Below are 18,626 nucleotides of genomic sequence, written 5' to 3' on the forward strand. Positions count from 1 at the left end.
TGTCAGTCGTCAATAGAGCTTCACTCTATACATATGTAAGTGTTAAGTAAAAATGCCTAACTTTTTTTAAGGAAAAAATAAAGTCCACTACAATCAAATGAAACATAAGGTAACCCCCCCAAAATTCACATATTTTTGAAAAGCACTTTCCTATTTTAAGAACCATGTGTTACCTAATAAATGAGTTCAGCAAGGTTGCAGGCTACAAGATCAATATACAAAGATAGATTATATTTCTATATACTACCTATGAACAATCTACAAATAAAAGTAATAAAACAATTCCATTTACAATAGCATCAAAAAAATTTTTATTCCAAGTATTTTATTTAACAAAAAGATTGCAAATACACTGAAAAATACAAAACATTGTTGAAGGAAATTAAAGAAGACCTAAATAAATGGAAAGATATCCCATATTCATGGATGAAAGATTTAATATTGTTAACACTGCAATACTCCCCAAATTGATCTACAGATTCAATGCAATCTCTATCAAAATTCCAACTGCCTTTGCAGAAATGGACAAGAAGATCCATGAAAAATTCATACAGAAATGCAAGCAATCCTGACAATCAAAATCATCATGAAAAAGAAGAACAAAGTTGGAGAATTTATACTTCCCGATTTCAAAACTTAGTATAAGTTTTGGTATAAGGGACTTCCCTGGTGGCGCAGTGGTTGAGAATCTGCCTGCCAATGCCGGGAACATGGGTTCGATCCTTGGTCCAAGAGGATCCCACATGCCACGGAGCAACTGAGCCCATGCGCCACAACTACTGAGCCCGCATGCTGCAACTGCTGAGGCCCGCACACCTGGAGCCCATGCTCCACAACAGGAGAGGCCACTGCAATGAGAGGCCAGTGCACTGCAGGAAGAGCGGCCCCTGCTCGCAACAACTAGAGAAAGCCCGTGCGCAGCAACGAAGACCCAACGCAGCCAAAAATAAATAAGTAAATACATTTAAAAAATTATTTAAAAAATAAAATTAAAAAATAAATGAATTTATTAAAAAAAAACTTAGTACAAAGCTACAAGAACCAAAAGAGTGTGGCACTGACATATGAAGACATAGATCAGTGGAAAAGAATTTAGAGTCCAGAAATAAACCCTCACATTTACGGTCAATTGACTTGTGACAAGGATGCCAAGATAATTCAATGGGGAAAGAGTAGTTTTTTCAACAGATGGTGCTGGAACAACATGATATTCACATGCAAAAGGATGAAGTTAGACCCTTATTTCACAGCACATACAAAACTTAACTCAAAATGGATTAAAGGCCTAAATGTAAAAGATAACCTATGAAAGTCTTAGACGATAACACAGGCATAAAACTTTGTGACCTGAGACTGGACAATGGTTTCTTAGATATGACAATAAAAACAAAGCAACAGAAGAAAAAAAAAAAGAAAGAAATTGGACTTCATCAAAATTAAAACTTTTCTGCTTCAAAGGTTACTACCAAGAAAGTGAAAAGACAACCCACAGAATATGAGAAAATATTTGCAAATTATATACCTGGTAAGAAACTAGTATGTAGAATACATAAAGAACTATTACAATTCAATAATAAAAAGATACAATTAAAAATGGGCAAAATATCTGAAGAGACTTTTCTCCAAAGAAGATAAACAAATGGCCAATAAGCACATGAAGTGATGCTCAACATCATTAGCCATTAGGAAAATACAAATCAAAACCACAATGAGATGGGACTTCCCTGGTGGTCAAGTGGCTAAAGACTCTGCGCTCCCAATGCAGGGGGCCTGGGTTCAATCCCTGGTCAGGGAACTAGATCCCACATGCATGCCGTAACTAAAGATCCCATGTGCCGCAACTAAGACCCAGCCCAGCCAAAAAAAAAAAAAAAAAACACAATGAGATACCACTTCACACTTACTAGGATGGCTATAATTAAACAAACAAACAAACAAATCACAATAACAAGAGTTGGCAAGGATATGGAGAAATGGAACTCTCATACCTTATTGGTGGGAATGTAAAATGGTGCAGCCACTTTGGAAAACAGTTTGGCAGCTTCCCAAAGAGTTAAAAATAGAGTTACCATATGACCCAGCCATCCTACCTCTAGTTATCCACCCAAGAGAACTGAAAACTTATGTCCACACAAAAACACGTATACCAGCAGTCACAGCAGCATTATTTATAATGACCAAAAACTAGGCTGAAACAGCCTAAATGTCCATCTACTGATAGGTGGATAAACAAAAAGTGGTATATCCATAAAATAGAATATTATTTGACCATAAAAAATGAATGAATGAAATACTGATACATGCTACATGTATGTACTTGGATGTACTGATACATGCCATATGGATGTACATGGATGAACCCTGAAAACGCTACACGAAGTAAAAGAAGCCAGACAGAAAAGGCCACATTGTGTATGCTTTCATTTACATGAAATGTCCAGAACAGGCAAATCCACAGAGACAGAAAGCGGATTAACAGTTTCCAGGGACTGTGGAGAGAGGAGAATGGAGAGTGACTACTGATGGGTTTCTTTCTGGAGTAGAAAATGTTCTGGAAGTAGACAGTAGTGATGGCTGTACACCTTGTGAATACACTAAAAGCCACCAAGTTGTACACTTTAAAAGGGTGAATTTTGTGGTATGTGAATTATATTTCAATTTTTTTAAATTTTAAAGTAACCATTTGTTTCAGCAGTAAAATGTTCCTAAGGAGAAATGGAATGAGTTCTCTGTTAGTAAAGGTTAGTTTTCCCTAAGACCAGGACTCATAATGTTCTCAGCAGATTTGAATATTTTCCAGGTATGTTATTCTACAAAGTTAACAAAGGGATTTTTGCAAAGACTGGCTATGATTACCCTATCCTAACACATCAACTATTAACACTTCTTCCATGTTTCCTTTCAGTCTGTATACATGTATATTTTTACATATCGATAATCTATGCAAAATAATCAGCAAAAATTTTCCCATACTGCTACATGGCTTTCAAAATGATCATTAAATGGTTGTGATTAGTTGACACCTACAATTTTCTTAACTCCTTCCCCTCCATGTCCATCTTGAAGTGTTAGATATATTTATCTCAAATTTTTCACTATTTCTAGATATTTTTTGCAATACATATACAACATGAAAAGCCAACGTAACTCTTTTCTTCTCCTGAATTATATCACTGAATTAACATTTCCAGGGGAAATTACTAAACCCTTTGTAGGACATTTTTATGACTCCTGGTTGCCTTCTAAAAGTATTAAAAAGTTACATTGCTATAAGCAACAAAAACTTGCTATATTAGACATTGCCATTTTTTATGCTTTTGATGTAATCAATGTTAAAAGATTTTATCTGAGTAATCTGAGATCTTCCTTTAGTCTTCAAACTCTAGTTCTTCAAAGGTTTCCAAAATCCATGAGCACTTGTTCTATTTCTTTTAAACTTTGTGGTTTTTTTCAGTCACTTACAGTTAAGGAGAACGAAGAATTTTTTTAAATTCAGCATTCTTACTCTAAGGAGGGTAGAACACGTAATCAATTGCCTTGTTTTCCTTAAAAATATATACACATGTGGCCATCTCATAAGTAACAGCAACCGCTAAAAAAAGCCTAGAATTCAATCACAATAAAAAGAAAAACCTAACAATTAGCCACTTTCAAGATTTCAACATCCAGGGTAACTCCCTGGCGGTCCAGCGGTTAGGACTCGGCGCTTTCACTGCCGTGGCCCGTGTTCAATCCCTGGTTGGGGAACTAGTATCCCGCCAACCGCAGCGGCCAAAAAAAAAAGATTTCAACATTCATAACAACTGTCAGCACACATGGCCCAAGGCGTCTCTCTTGACTTGCAATCTTTAGTCTAGAGAAAGACCAAGAACAACGTGGAAGAGTCTACAGAGCCATTACATAAAGATAACGGTGGACTGAGCACTAAGCGCCAAGTACTACTAGAAGCATTTTCATGTTCATTATCACATGAATCCTTACTGAGCACCTTATGAGTTACAAAATATCCCATTTTACTATGGAAAAAACTGAGGCTTAAAGAGGTTAAGTTACTTGTCCAAAGTAGATCCAGGAAGAGCACATTTTTCTTAACCTTTATGCTAGCAGGTGAATTTTAAAATTCACGGGATGTGAATTTAAAAAAAAAAAAATCCCACCTAGGTCTGACAGCAAGGGGGGGTTAAGTATGAAGAAATGAGGATCTCACCATCATTACAGCAATATTTATGATCAACGGTTGCACAGATGTAAAAGTGGGGGAGGGTCAGCACCCCCATTATCTTCATCAAGCCCTAAGCCAGTCTAATAAACATCATCTACAGAAGACGCTTGTTCTTAGTCCCCTTTCTTCCCCTTCCACAGCCTGCCACCCCTAACATCTCTCTATGTAGACATTCTGGAGGTGCCAGTGATGTGATTTGAAAGAAAGAATGCTTCTTATTGTCTCTCCTTTGCAGTGTTGGTAGGATTTGGGGTTTCGCATTTGTGTTCTGAGAAAAAGATGATGAAAAGACAATACTAAAATTGTATTCAATCCCAGTCATCCATTTCCATGTATTTAGTTTAATAAATGTTCTTTATACGCCAAGCAAATCTTACTGGAATTGATGCTGACTACCAATTAAAATACATGCATTTAGAGAAAAGGGCCCTTTAGAAAGAAACATACTACTTTATATGTAACTAAAGTTTTGTAAACATCTAATTCGAGTCCAGAGGTTTGTTCTTAAAAGTTTAAGTAGTTCAAAAGCAAATAAAACCATAAAATATTATGTTGGCTCAGTCTATTTTGTGCATTTTCCTGGTTAAAAATATTTTAAACTTGTTTAGGTTTGCTAATAATTAAAATTCACGGGTACGTTACAGTAGTTTGGAATGTTTCAGAATTTAAATAATTCTGAGGCCCTTTTGAGGGGAAGGGGCAGGCGCTACGTAATCCCCATAAAAACCAAGAGAAAAAGCAAAACAAGATCCTTTCCTGTTTTGTCCAGATCATACTAAGTCAGAGCTGATATTCAACTATGGTGTCTACTGACCTAAAAGGCTTCGGTGATTCTAACACAAATAACCCCCAAGTCAGACTGCATCATCTGAAAGAATTTAGCTCACATTATAAAAAACCTGAAAAAAGGGGCCCATAGATGTATGAATGGAACACATGCTTCAAATGCTTTGATGACTATTTCAGTGGAAACTTCACAGACCTGTACCTTGAACAAAAATTAAAAGCGCCAAAGAAGTTTCACCCCATAGTCCCAAATCCAATCTTCATTACTCTCACAGAAGAAATAACAACAACAACAACAAAATCATTCGAGGATATCTAAAACAAGTTAACTCAAAGTAAAAAGAAATAGCTTACACTGAACTACCTGAGGCTTCAATCTAGATATCAAGACCCATTTCTTAAAACACACTCGTAGTCTAACCTTAGGAGAGTAAAAAAACTCAAAGTAAACTAAAATAAAATGAGGTCACACATTCAGACTTATTTTCCATGTAACAAAATGCCTGTCAAAGATGGTTTGAATGCTGCATATCAAAAATATTGACATCAAAATCACAAGGCAAATAAAACCAATGGCAAACCTATACATTTGCTTTTTCAGTGATGCGGCTGCCTTTAACTCTAACAAGAGTTTAAAGGTACCTTGAACTTGGAACCAGAAGTCCTGCTTGTTGGAATGGAGAGAACTCCATGCTAGAACTCCATGCTAGAGTCAGGGACATAGGTTCTAGTCCTGTTGATGCTACTAGCTAGGTGGGTAGCCCTAAGCAAGTCACTTAGCTTTCTCTCCTCAGGGTTTACTTTCCTTAGTTAAGAGGTTGACTAGACCAATGTTTCCTAAACTCACCTAATCACAAGAATTACCTCAGGGTAACTATTAACAGTATGGATTCCAAACCCCCTTCCCTAAGAGATTCTGGTTGAGGACGTCTCTGAGTGAGGCTTAGGAACTAGTTCTTAATAAGTGATCCAAGTAAGTTTTATCATCTGGTAACCTTCACAAACACTGGACTGGATGAGCCATGAGCTGCCTGCCTTCCAGCTCTGTTTCTATACTATCTGGATGTTTCAAAATGATGTTCTAAAAATATGCAAAATTATAACAGTATCACATGTGTTACTGCAAAAAGTTAATAAACATACAAGATCAAAGAAACAAATACATCCATCCCTTCACCATCAACACCATTCATACTTTTAAACATCAATAAAGACATCCTCCTAGATTCTAGGCAAGTGGAACACTTTATTTGGTGAGGAAAAAAGTTTTAAATATTAAACTTTCAGCACATTAATATGGAAAGACTTGTGTTATAGGAAGAGAGAATTGTACCCCAAATGTTTTAAGTGAAAACTACACATTGCGTTCTTCCCTTAAAGAACATTATCTGATGAGCTTACCTGTTCCTAGTTTTAAAAAAGCTAAAAAACAACCTGTCTCTAGCAGCTATGAAACAGCGAGCTCTGCAATACTGGAATGCAATTGTTACAAAGCTAAAAGAAACAAAACAAAGCAAAACAAACAACCAACTGGGTGGCTCAGAGACCACTACCTTTTGTTAGGAAGGTTTTGTCAGGTATAGGGAGAGCGTCCAGGGCACTTTCTGCACACAAAGGTAGCAACCTTATTTAACTCTTCCTTCCTCTACACTACGTTGCTTTAGACAGTTTTTCCAAAATTCTCATAATCCACTAGTGGGATTTACTTTTACTCTCTGTTTTAGATTTATAAATAACTATAAAACTCACAAAAGAAAAAGACTGATGGCGTGGACCACAGCGGGGCAGGGCTGTACAGGATGCTCACTGGCAACCATTTGTCACATAAGTCGCTACAAAAGATGTAAATAAAATCAAGACTGAAACACAAAACTGTGTTTGGGTCAGCCTTGCAACACAAACAGATATGAGACTAAGAGTGAAACATGACTACATACTTTAGCTATTAGTCAAACACCACAGTGTTAGCATAAAACACTGTCAAAGTGAATCTTGACGCTTGACCTGCAAATAGTGGAAATGGAATTGTTTAGATTTAGGGTCATACAGGCCAAAAATTGATTTAACAGTGAAAGTGGGGACACCAACTGTTAGGTACAACATCACAGAAGCACTGGGTTTAAGGCCATATATATGTCTAAATACCTTTCTGTGTTTGTTGCTCTCAACAAGCCCTGAGGCAATGCGTTGACCAAACCTCACATTCAATTAAAACAGAAATGTAAAATCAGGATCAAGGGGATCAGCATAATAGAATGGTTAGGAGGGCAGGTTTGGCTGTGACACAGACCAAGTTAAAACCCCAAATCAACAAACTACTGAATGACCTTGAACACATCATTTCACGTATGCCTCAATTTCCTCATTTGTAAGATGGAGATGATGCTTTGCTCAGCTATCAGATTTAAACAAGGTGATTCATGTAAAGCACTAAGCCCTGTACCTGGTAGAGAGTAAATAAACAGGCAATAATAATAGTAAGCTAACTGTAAAAATTAGCATAATTACTGTCTTCCAACCTCAAGTAAAGGTGTAAGTTTCCTGGCAGCCAGGCAAAAACTTCTAATCATTAGAAAGAAGACATTTACATACACTACATAAAGGTAGCTTTTCATTTCTTTCCACACTACAGAAAATTTCCCCCTCCTTAGTAAAGAATAATTCAGACTAATGATGTAGAGCTCTATCCAGGAAAGGCTTCAGTGCAGACATGTTTAATTAGAAAGGATAATTTTCAATGAGATCTGGATTAAGGATCTAACCAGTTTGGTAGAGTTACAGTTGGTGTTGTTAGAAGAAAGAGGAAAAAGAAGAAAAAGCCTTCAAACCATCCCACACACCATTACTCAACAGAGAAAAACAACAGCAGGTTGACTGTTCACATAACTTCATAATTGAATTAGAAAATGAAAAAGAAAAAATAATCAGGTGAAATATTTTAACTAACACAAAAGAAAGAAATCACAGTTATTAGTAAGGTGAAAGTGACCAAACTCATCAAAAAAAGATCAATGAAGGGAAGGTGAAAAATTAGTTATTCCTACAGTTTCAGTAACAAGCACCCACTCTATCCTTCTAAGATCATGGCTTAAATTTCCCATTTGCAACCAACTTTCTTTGCCCACTCTCCCTAATATGCTACTAGCTTGAATGTACCTTTAATCTGTACTATCTTCTTAACTGAATACATCATTCTGGTTACAGACAAAAATAACATCTTGTGCATTTTTTTTTAATATAATTCAGGGGAGGGCTTCCCTGGTGGTGCAGTGGTTAAGAATCCACCTCCCAATGCAGGGGACACAGGTTTGAGCCCTGGTCTGGGGAGATCCCACATGCCACGGAGCAACTGAGCCCGTGTGCCTCAACTACTGAGCCTGTGCTCTAGAGCCCGCGAGCCACAACTACTGAGCCCGTGCGCCACAACTACTGAAGCCTGTGCACCTAGAGCCCATGCTCCACAACAGAGAGAAGCCACTGCAATGAGAAGCCTTGCGCACCACAACGAAGAGTAGCCCCCACTCGCTGCAACTAGAGAAAGCCCGCATGCAGCAACGAAGATGCAACGCAGCCAAGAATAAAATCATTTTTTTTAATTCATGGGAAAATATTAGCAATTCAATCTTTAAAGGATCCATTTCAAAGAAAATACTGTGAGAAGTAATTTGGGGAGAGGAAAAAGTTCCTAGTAAAAATAAATCATAGGAAAACTGTTCAAGGACAATCAAAATCAAATTTCAAAATAATGCAAATTTTGAAATTTTGAGTTAGGGGAAGGATTAATGAGTTGCAAGGTGCAGAACTAAATTCTCAAAGTGAAAAAAGATACAGAAGTGAAGAAAAGACTTCAGCAGGGAGTACACACCAGTGCTACCAATCCATCAGTAGATATGCAAAAATTCTGAATAATAATAAAAAAACATAGACTATATTATCTGTATCAATATTGGGAAATTTAGCAACAGAAAGAAAATAAAGTATTTCAAAGCCATTTTCAAGCATTTCAAGATATTTTTCTATATTACAGATACTGCAGCAAAATGAAAGAAGAGACTGGTTAGATGCTCTAATTAACAATTTAGTAGTGAAAGAATAATGACGTCCCAAAAGAAGCTTTGTCACCTAGAGATAATGGACATTTTCTTTTTACTGTTTAAGAATCCAGAAGAATCTCCTTATGCTTTTAAATGCAAATTACCAATCTCTGAAGCACATTCTGCTCTATTCCTTTATCTGAAAATTACCGCAATGTGATTCTGTTCCAGAGAGGACACCATTCAGGCAAGAAAATGGAATTAGGACAACTACACACTCTATGTTCAAATCATCACATCCAGTGAGCTGTCACCACTTACACATGACCTTTTTCAGTGAACAGACCACTAACAGTGATCAAAATCCTATTTGAAGAAGGAAGAGTTAGCTTTGAGGACTATAAGTTCATTAAAGGTCACACACACATTCTAACATAATATATGAATATGCACCAGCATCATAACAATTTAAAAACTCAGTATCCCTTGGCTTTCAAATAACAAAACTAGCTATTTACTGGAAACGTTTTTAAAGCTAGAATTTCAGTGATAATAGTATGAGTTGCTATTTACCTGTTCATTACATGGTAAAACAAACCAAAAATACCACGATGCAAGAAAGGTGAGCACACCACACTCTGCACTTCTCTTCCCTGGCAAAACTCCCTGGAACAGTGAACAGTGACTTGGAGACATGCTTCAATTTAATGCACCAGGTGATCAAGGTTAAAAAGAACGCTTTTAAACCAGAAAGTCTCAAGAAATAAATAAACCATAATAGAGGAATTCATCCCATTGTTAAAGGTCCAAGCTTTCTGCCAAAACCACACTTGGTTTGGGAAATTTTATTTGTTGTCAGATAAACATAAACAAATAGTGAAGAAAGCTAGGTAAGATAGAGCCTCATAAAAGGTTAACTTACCTCTAGTCTTTCCAAGTTATATATTAACGAATAGCTTTAGTTTTTAAAAAAACCCTCTTTTCTAGCTAAGGCAAGTCATCCAAATGAGTGAATTTTTTTGGTGATACCTGGCTTATCCCATACCGTATTCTCCAAAGCGGACCCTAATCTCTCCCACAGGTCACCGGACAACCAGGAACAGAAACTACTGAAAATGCACTTCCAATCTCTGAAACGTCAGTGATTGTATAGGGTTTAGAAAAGCTGTTTAAACGTTTTCCAAATGCCTGCAATTAGTACAGGTCAACCAAATGGCATAGCACGGCATGAGCAGGTCCCTACTTTCATCTACCCACTCAGAATCCGGGCAATGAATGCAGCAGACCTCTCAAGACCAGACTGCAGGGGGGAAGAGTACCATGCACAGAAAATAGGAACCCTGCTTTTTGATATGGGAAAAAGCAAGTGATGGCAGTCTTCTGCTTTTAAAGAACCTAGAAGCGCTTACTAGTTCAATCCATCCCCAAATCCATGCCATCCTTTCAACTTTGCAATTAAAAGAGAAGAGAAATTCCGGTCAATTCGCCTTGGGGGGTTGTTCTGAGGGTAGAGGACTCAAGTAGGGAGGAGGATGGAGAGAGAAAGAGCAAGCCAATGAAAGACAGCAAAATTTCCCACCTTTCTTAAATTCTTCCAGCATAGCGTCCAACTTGGTGTCATTGAAAACAAAGTGCAAGGGGTGGTTATAAAATTTAGTGATGGTTTTCAGGGGAGTACAGTCATCTGGATCCACGAAGGCCAAGTCTTTGACAAAGAGGAGGTCCACGATGTTGGAGCGCTCCCCCTCAAATACTGGAATCCGAGTGTAGCCGCTCTCCATGATCTCCGACATGGTGTTGAAGTCCAGAATGGCTTCGCCGGTGATCATGAAACAGTCCCGGAGGGGAGTCATCACGTCCTCCACGGTCTTCGTGCGGAGCTCCAGCGCCCCTTGGATGATGTTCAGCTCCTCCTTTACGAGGTCGTTGTAGGGGTCTGTGACCCGGAGCATCTCCAGCAGTTTTTCCCGGTTATAGACGGTGCCTATCTCCTGGCCCAGGACGCAGTCCAGCAGCTTGCTTACGGGGTAAGAGGCGGGGAAGGTCATCATCATGAAAAACTTGGTGAGGAAGATGGTGTTGGCCCCCACAGCCAGGCCGTGCCGGGAGCAGATGGCCTGGGGCACGATCTCCCCGAAAATGACGATGCCGATGGTGGAGACCACCACCGCCACGAGGCCTGAGCCAGCTATGTCGTCGAGCAGGATGGTGAGCGTGGTGTTGACCAGCACGTTGCCCAGCAGCAGCGAGCACAGCAGGTAGTTGCCCTGCCTGCGCACGGGCTCGATGCGCTTGGCGTAATTCTTCTCCTTCTCCGTGCCGCAGTTCTGCACGATGCGCAGCTCCATCGGGTCCAGGGCCATGAGTCCCAGGTTGAGGCCGCTGAACATGCCCGATAGGCACAGAAGCAGCGAAATGAAGATCACCTGCAGCCAGAAAGGCAGCAGGAACTTCTTCTCCTCCCCCACGATCATCTTGGTGTCCTCGCCGTCGTGATAAATCCAGGTGGTCTCGGCCCACGGGGGCGGCGGGAGCCCGGCCACCCCGGAGCCGCCCTTGCCCCCGACGGCGCCACCCGCAGACCCCGGGCCGCCGGCGCCCAGGGCTGGCGTGGAGAGCGACGTGCACAGGTAATAGGACTTGCTCTTCTCCATCTTGCGCAGCGGTTTGATCTCGATCTCAATGATGCCTGATGTACGGCGATTGAGAATGATGTGGGGCAAGATGATGATATCTGATGTGCGGATGCCGCAGCGCTGGGGGCCGCTGTCCGGCTCCGGCGGCGCAGGGCCCCCCAGCCCGCGCTCACCCGGGCTGTGGCGCCGCCGCTCATGCTCTGTGAAAGCAATGCGGGACCATGTCTCGTTGTTGATGTTCTGCCCGTACACCCGCAGCTTGACCCGGGTCCGCTCGCTCACCCGCAGCGCCCCCCCTTCCATGAACGACACGTCGTTCGTGTCCTCCAGCCGCAACCCGATGATCACAGTCTCCTCGTTCTCGCCCGCCGCTGCGCAGCCGCCCGCGCCGCAGCAGCAGCTCAGCAGAAGCAGCGGCAACAGCCGTCCAGCCGCCGCCTGCAGGACCCCCCGGCCGCGAGAGCTGAGGCTGCGGCGCGCCGCCATCTTCCAAGTGGGCAGTGCGGCGGCTGCCTGCCCGCCCGCCATCTTTACTTCGGGTTCACAAGTGCCCCAGCCAATCATAGGGTGGCTGCTCCAGCTGCGGCTTCATCCTTCCCACCCGGCGGCGCGAGCGCAGGCACCGGCCCCTGGGCGAGACTGCAACGCAGTGTTCGCACCCACTGCTCAGCAGTCCGCCTCCCTGACTGACACTGACTCGGCCTGGGCCAGCTCAGGAACCTCGAGGCTGGCGGGAGGGGGGAGAGGGGGGAGAAGTACCAGCCGCTCCTGCGAGAGGCAGGCAGACCAGCTAGCTAATCACGAGCGGGCGTCCGCCCTCCCAGCCAGGGGGCTGGAATGGGGGCGTGGCCGTGAGCGGCGCCGCGAACCAATGGCAAGATAAATGGGTGGGGAGACGAGGGCCAGCGTCCTCCTCAGCACGCCAAGTTTCCAGCTGAAAGGCGCGTGACTCTTGTGTATGTGCGAGGGGAGGAGGTGTGGCCAGCCGGTGCCCGAGAGCCAGTCACAGATGAGAGCTGTACGAAAGGGGGCGGGGCCCTACCTCCGGCTGCCAATGAAAAGGGGCCATTCGCGAGTCCGACAGCCCGGAGGGACCTCGGTAGTACATCCCGGCCCTTGGGTTGCCCCGCTGGACTAATGTCCCGAGGCGGCCCGAGGCGGCTGGTTCTCGCTGCGCCACGCTGCCGGCTTCCGCGTGCTCAATGCCCGTGCAGAGAGGCTGCGCCTTCCTGCCCCAGGAGCCCAAGAAGCCGACTAGGGAGGCTTAAGATGCACAGTACCCTAAAATGAAGCCGAGCCACAGGCCGTGCTCCCCTTATTTATTCGTGCGCGCCTCTCCACTCGGGATAAGCGGTGGCCGGTGGGCCCCAGCACCGCACAGACCCGGTCTGCTGGAGCCTCTCGCCTATCCCTAAGAGACAAGCGCCCTCTGCAGCTCACGGTCAGGTGGCGCCACCTGCCGGTATCACGGGCGCCCTGCAACGCTTTCCAGGTCCGTCGCAAACCCCACACGGTGAGCGGGAGGTGCGGAAATTAAAGTAGTTCCCCATCTTCCAAGTCCTAAGAATCCCTTCATTTTCTTACTGAAAGTCCCTGGCCCCATTCCATATTTACTGAATGGGTAGGACCCAGGAATCTGTATTTCTAACTGGGACTCGGGCGAATTTGGGAAATGGGACGGGGCAGACATACTAAGCAGATCCATAAAGGCTCATTCTTAAACACACTGACCAAACCCAGCTAGGTTCATCGGTCACTCAGGAGAAAAACACCCTGAAGACCTAGGACTCCCAAGCCCATTCTGTATCTGGAGGAGATGCAGTAGCAAAGTTGTTGGCAAAGTGGGTTTTTTTTCTTGCAACTTAAGCATCTGAAAAAGAATTGTTTCCTTTTTTTTTTTTTTGTATTCTGCAAGCACATTTTCTTCCCTTTATGTAAACCAATCAAACATTTTTTATTAATTTCTAGTAGAGATGATTGCAGTGGCCTCCTCACTGGTCTCTGCTCTTCTACACCTGCCCGCTTCCCTTCTCAACCCAGCAGCCAGAGTGGTCTTGTTAAATAAGACGCTGTCCCTTCCTTGTTTGAAACCCTACTCTGGCTTCCCAACTCATCACAGTAAAAGCCACTGGTAGCTACAATATCTGACAAGGCTCTAAAAGAGCTGCTGCCCACCCACTTTCTTCTATAACCTCATCACCTGCTGCTCCAGCCAGATTTCTTCTGGCTGTTGTTCCTTCTCTCCAGGGATGCTCCTTCAGGGAGCCTGTGCACGTGCAGCTGTTTCCTGTGCCTGTGACTCTCTTCCCCCAGATGTCAGCATAGAACGTTAGTCCACCTCCTTCAAGATTGTTCAAAGGCCACCTTTAATATTTATCTATTTATTCATTCATTTACCTATTTATTTTGGCTGTGCTGGGTCTTAGTTGCAGCATGCAGGATCTTCATTGCGGCATGTTTAGTTGCGGCATGTGGACTCTTATTTGTGGCATGCAGACTCTTAGTTGTAGCACGCAGACTTCTTAGTTGCAGCATGCATGTGGGACCTAGCTTCCCTACCAGGGATCGAACCTGGGCCCCCTGCATTGGGAGCACAGAGTCTTACCCACAGGACCACCAGGGAAGTCCCAAAGGCCACCTTCATAAACTTGTGAACAAGCACTCCCTATACTCCATCTCTACTGTATTTTCCTTAATTTAGTTTACATCTGTCTCCTTCTACTAGAACTTAAGCTTCCTGAGGGCAAGGATTTTGTCTGTTTTGTTCACTGCTGTATCATCAGGGCCTAGAACAATGGTAGATGCTCGGAACAGTACTTGTAGAATGTTAAAGAAGTGAAAGAATTTTTATTCTGATTATTTCAAATAATGCCCCCAATCTAGTTTCCAGCCCTTCAGCTTCTCATGCTGCTTCTCCCACCCACAATTCTCATACTGCTATATCTGAGAAACAAGTTTATATTTTAAAAACCCTGATTCACACACTCGGCATGCATTTATAAAAATAACATTATCAAAGTTTGGAAGAAAAGTTGAGCTTTTTAGGGGTATGTGACAAAGGATAGATACAGTCCTTTTCTAAGTCAACTGATTGAAAATAAAACTGTTTTAACTTCATAAAAAGTGTGAGTACAAGTGTGTGTAAGGGAGCTAAGAGGGAAGATGATTAAAGGCTCTTAAATGCTGAATGTACACTTTCAGAATAAGAGTGTGGAGATGGGGGTGGGGAGAAGCTTGCCAAACCTACAGACATTTCCTGTGCATTTCAGAAAAAGCTAGAACAGTCAGGAAAGTGTGGCATTCAGCAATTTAGAAGCAAGTTAGAAGTTCCTAGCAAAATGTCAGAAAGCACCCATCAAGACAATTTACAATATAAAACCAGCCAAGTTCACATTCACACACAAGCTCAGCAGTCCCCTGTGTGAATTTGACGTTCATCCTGAGTGGCAGTGGTGGTAGGAAGGGGGGCATCATAGTCTCCATGTAGGGAATTTCCTGGGCGTCCAGTGATTAGGAGGTTTCACCTCCAGAAAGGGCTACAAAAACCTCAAGACTGCTAACTGGTTGCTGTGGATGTCTAATCCTAGGTAGGTTCTGACTTTGACCTTCAGCACATCATTTAGGTAAAGCAGAACCTCCTAGCAAATACCTTCCCTAACCAACCCTCTCTTGCTAGAATCCTTTACTGGATCCTCAAGGGGAAGGGTACCTGTTCAGTTTTCTCATCTGCATGGAATATGCTCCCATGTCTGCAGGTTCAGAGATTTGGGAAGGCGCTGCATCCAGACCTAAAAGACTTTTAGAGTTTGACTTTAAAGATAGCAAGTAACAACCAATGGCTCTCTACGCATCTGGTTTCTCAACATAAAGCTCTAATTTTATACAGAAAGCTTTTCCCCCCGGAAAAAAAATGCCTAGTTGTAGAAAAATATTCAAAGTTATTGCTTCAACAGTGACATTTTAATCTCACCAAAGCACCGGATCTTTTGAGGAAAAACAGGAACTGGGTGATGCTCCAGTTGCCCAAACTTTCCCTCCAACCAAACCTGCTCCCCCTGAAACAACACTGTCCACTTGTTTAAAGACATAGAACGCTTTTAGCTCAAATGAGAACTTTTCACAACAGAGGGCAAACAAAACAAAATAAAGTCAGCAATGCAGTTTGCCTTCTCTTTTTCAGGCTTTTTGTTTTGGGTTTTCCTATTTCCCTCCTTTGCTAGATATTTTCTGGACATAGTCACTGTGGAGAAAGAGAAGGGAAAACATGGCTTTTTTACAGAGTTGTGACAAAAGCTTCCTCCTTTGAGAAGGGTGCAAGCTCCTTGACAGCGAATCCCTGCCGATGGTGGGTGGCCCCCTGCCACTTCCCATTCTGCCAGCTCTTCCCTCCCTCTCCGCCCTCCATCCTGGCCCCTGCCCCCTCCCTTCACGGTGCACTGGACAGCACCCCACACCCACTATCCTCCCAGGGAGCCGGCTCCTCCTAAACCTCCATGGGGCAGCCCCAAGAAGTATCCTTCTGCTGCTCCAAGTCCACTGTTTGCCCTGCTCCAGGCCCCCTATCCTCCTGACTGCCAGGCCCTGCGACTGCGGGACTTCCTAGGATCTTTTAGGGTGTTCTTTCTGACTGCTGTGCCACCCCAGTTGCAGTCTCCAGCTCAGTCTTGGACAAAGAAATGTTCTGAGCTCCATTATCCTTATCATTGCGACTAAAACACTCAACCCAGGTTGCGATTTTAGGTTTTAAAATGTTGATCCATGTGAATATTGCCCATCCAACAATCTAAATTTAAAAACTACATTTGGGGAGTGAGGAAGAGGTGGGAGATAAGGCAGACTCTGACAGGAGGATGGTAACTAGGGATGAGACTGCAGGGAAAAGAACAGATCCTAAATGTCCAATTCTGAGCCCTGGGTCTGATACCAGAGCTCTAATTTGTGATTATGGCTCTAGTCATAAAATGCCAGTTTTCCCATATCAGCTGAATTCATTCCTATGGTCTTTTTTCCAAATTGTTTGGAGCTGGAGCAAAAATTCTACTATAATAATTAGTCAGATCTCCATGTATAGACAAATAACATGCCAGACCTCAGTGGGAAAGAATTCTTCTCCTATTTTTAGTACCTCTGAGATACCTATTTGTTTTATTTGAAACACCACTACACTGAAGATTTAACTTATTGCTTCCCACTTATTAATACCACATCTCAATTCTCTGCTTCCTCTTTATTTTTTTTTTAATATTTATTTTATTTATTTATTTGGCTGCATCGGGTCTTAGTTGTGGCACGCTGGCTCCAGAGCACGTGGGCTCTGTAGTTTGCTGCATGCGGGCTTTCTAGTTGAGGTGCGTGGGCTCAGGAGTTGCACCGTGTGGGCTCAGTAGTTGCGGCACGCGGGCTTAGTTGCCCCGTGACATGTGGGATCTTAGTTCCCTGATCAGAGATCGAACCCAAGTCCCCTGCAATGGAAGGCAGATTCTTAACCATTGGACCACCAGGGAAGCCCCTCTGCTTCCTCTTTAAACTTTAAGTTTGTGTCTTATTTCTCACCCCATTTCTTTTTTTCTTTTTCATTCATTTGTTCCCTCATTCAACTTATATAGATTGTGTATCTAATAAGCTCCAGGCGCTGTACTAGGCATTGTGGAGCTATAATATTGAATCAGAGGTTACCCCAAAAACTTACTAGTAAGGAGGTCAGCAAACATGTACTAAATAACTACATAGTGCAGGATAGAACATCGAATGTCTTAAAAAGAAATACAAAATAAAATGCAGGAATTGAGGGAAGCTCCATGGTCTTTGAGTTGGTCTTTGAGATATTTAAAATAAACAAATAGGTATCCCAGAGGAACTAAAAATAGGTTAGAATAGAGACATTTTTAGATATGCAGATGAAAAAGCTACTCAAAGAACCGGTGTTTTAGTCTGCTCTATCCTAACAAAATACCATAGACTGGGTGGCTTAAACAACAGAAATTTATTTTCTCACAGTTCTGGAGTCTGAAGTCCCAGATCAAGGTCCTGTGAGGTCGGTTGTTGGTGAGAGCTCTCTTCCTGACTTGCAGATGACCCCTTTGTCCTCAAGCGGCCTTTCCTCTGAGTGCATACATGGAGAGAGAGCAAGAGCTCACTGGTATCTCTTATAAGGACACTAATCCTGTTGGATCAGGGCCCCATCCTTATGGCCTCATGTAACCTTAATTACTTCCTTAGAGGCTTCATCTCCAAATACAAGCACTCTGGGGGTTAGGGCTTCGATATATGAATGCAAGGAGGAGGGACAAATATTCAGTCCAAGAAAAAGGGATTGAGAGAGAAGAAAGAGGAAAAAGGCATTCTACTGGAGAGAAAAGTGTGAGATGAGGTTGGAAAGGGAGCAGCATCTTTAGAACACCATATGCTTGAATTTGGTTCTATGGCCCTTGAAGAGGAACAGCAAGAATAATGTTGGAAAGTTGGTTGGGGTGGGTTGAATGCCAAGTTTAGGAGTTTAGATTTCATTCTTCAGGAGCTATAGAATGTTCTAAGTAGAGGAGCTGTATTACAAGAAGATTAACTGACAGGTGCCAGTGCAGCGATGCTGAGGCCCTGCCTGCCAATTGGATTTAGGGAACTCCTACCACTCCATGTAGAAAAAAATCTTCACAGTTTACAAAGCACTTTCTCACATATTATCTTGACTGACTTTCACAACTATGACTAAGGGATACACCACTTCTCCAGCAACATACAGGACAAACAAACAGAGACGACTATCTCATGCCACAGAAGCCCCCAGAAAACCAAGATGGAACACCACAACCCCCAACTCTGGAAGTCCACACCTGAATCACAGCTGTGGCCACGGTGGTCTGTGCAGTAATCATGATTCTTAGAGCAAACACAAGGTTTCCCAGGTGGGCCTTGGCCCCCTGAACATAGGTCAGATTTCTGGATATATAT

The 18,626-nt window shown here is 42.7% G+C and overlaps 1 protein-coding gene across 4 annotated transcripts in view; it reads right to left on the reverse strand.

Annotated features, from left to right (window-relative positions):
• The window catches only part of CNNM2 (cyclin and CBS domain divalent metal cation transport mediator 2), a 140,344-nt gene extending 127,737 nt beyond the window's left edge, over positions 1-12,607 (reverse strand). For all 4 annotated transcript variants that reach the window (XM_079900796.1, XM_079900795.1, XM_079900794.1 and 1 more), the window contains exon 1: positions 10,622-12,607. In XM_079900796.1, coding sequence (XP_079756922.1) covers positions 10,622-12,242 — 1,621 coding nt within the window. In that variant the 5' untranslated portion in view covers positions 12,243-12,607. The remainder of the gene's footprint in view (positions 1-10,621) is intronic.
• Positions 12,608-18,626: the final 6,019 nt, after the last annotated feature.

Source organism: Stenella coeruleoalba (genome assembly GCF_951394435.1).
Source record: "Stenella coeruleoalba genome assembly, chromosome: 16".
Taxonomy (NCBI): Eukaryota; Metazoa; Chordata; class Mammalia; order Artiodactyla; family Delphinidae; genus Stenella; species Stenella coeruleoalba.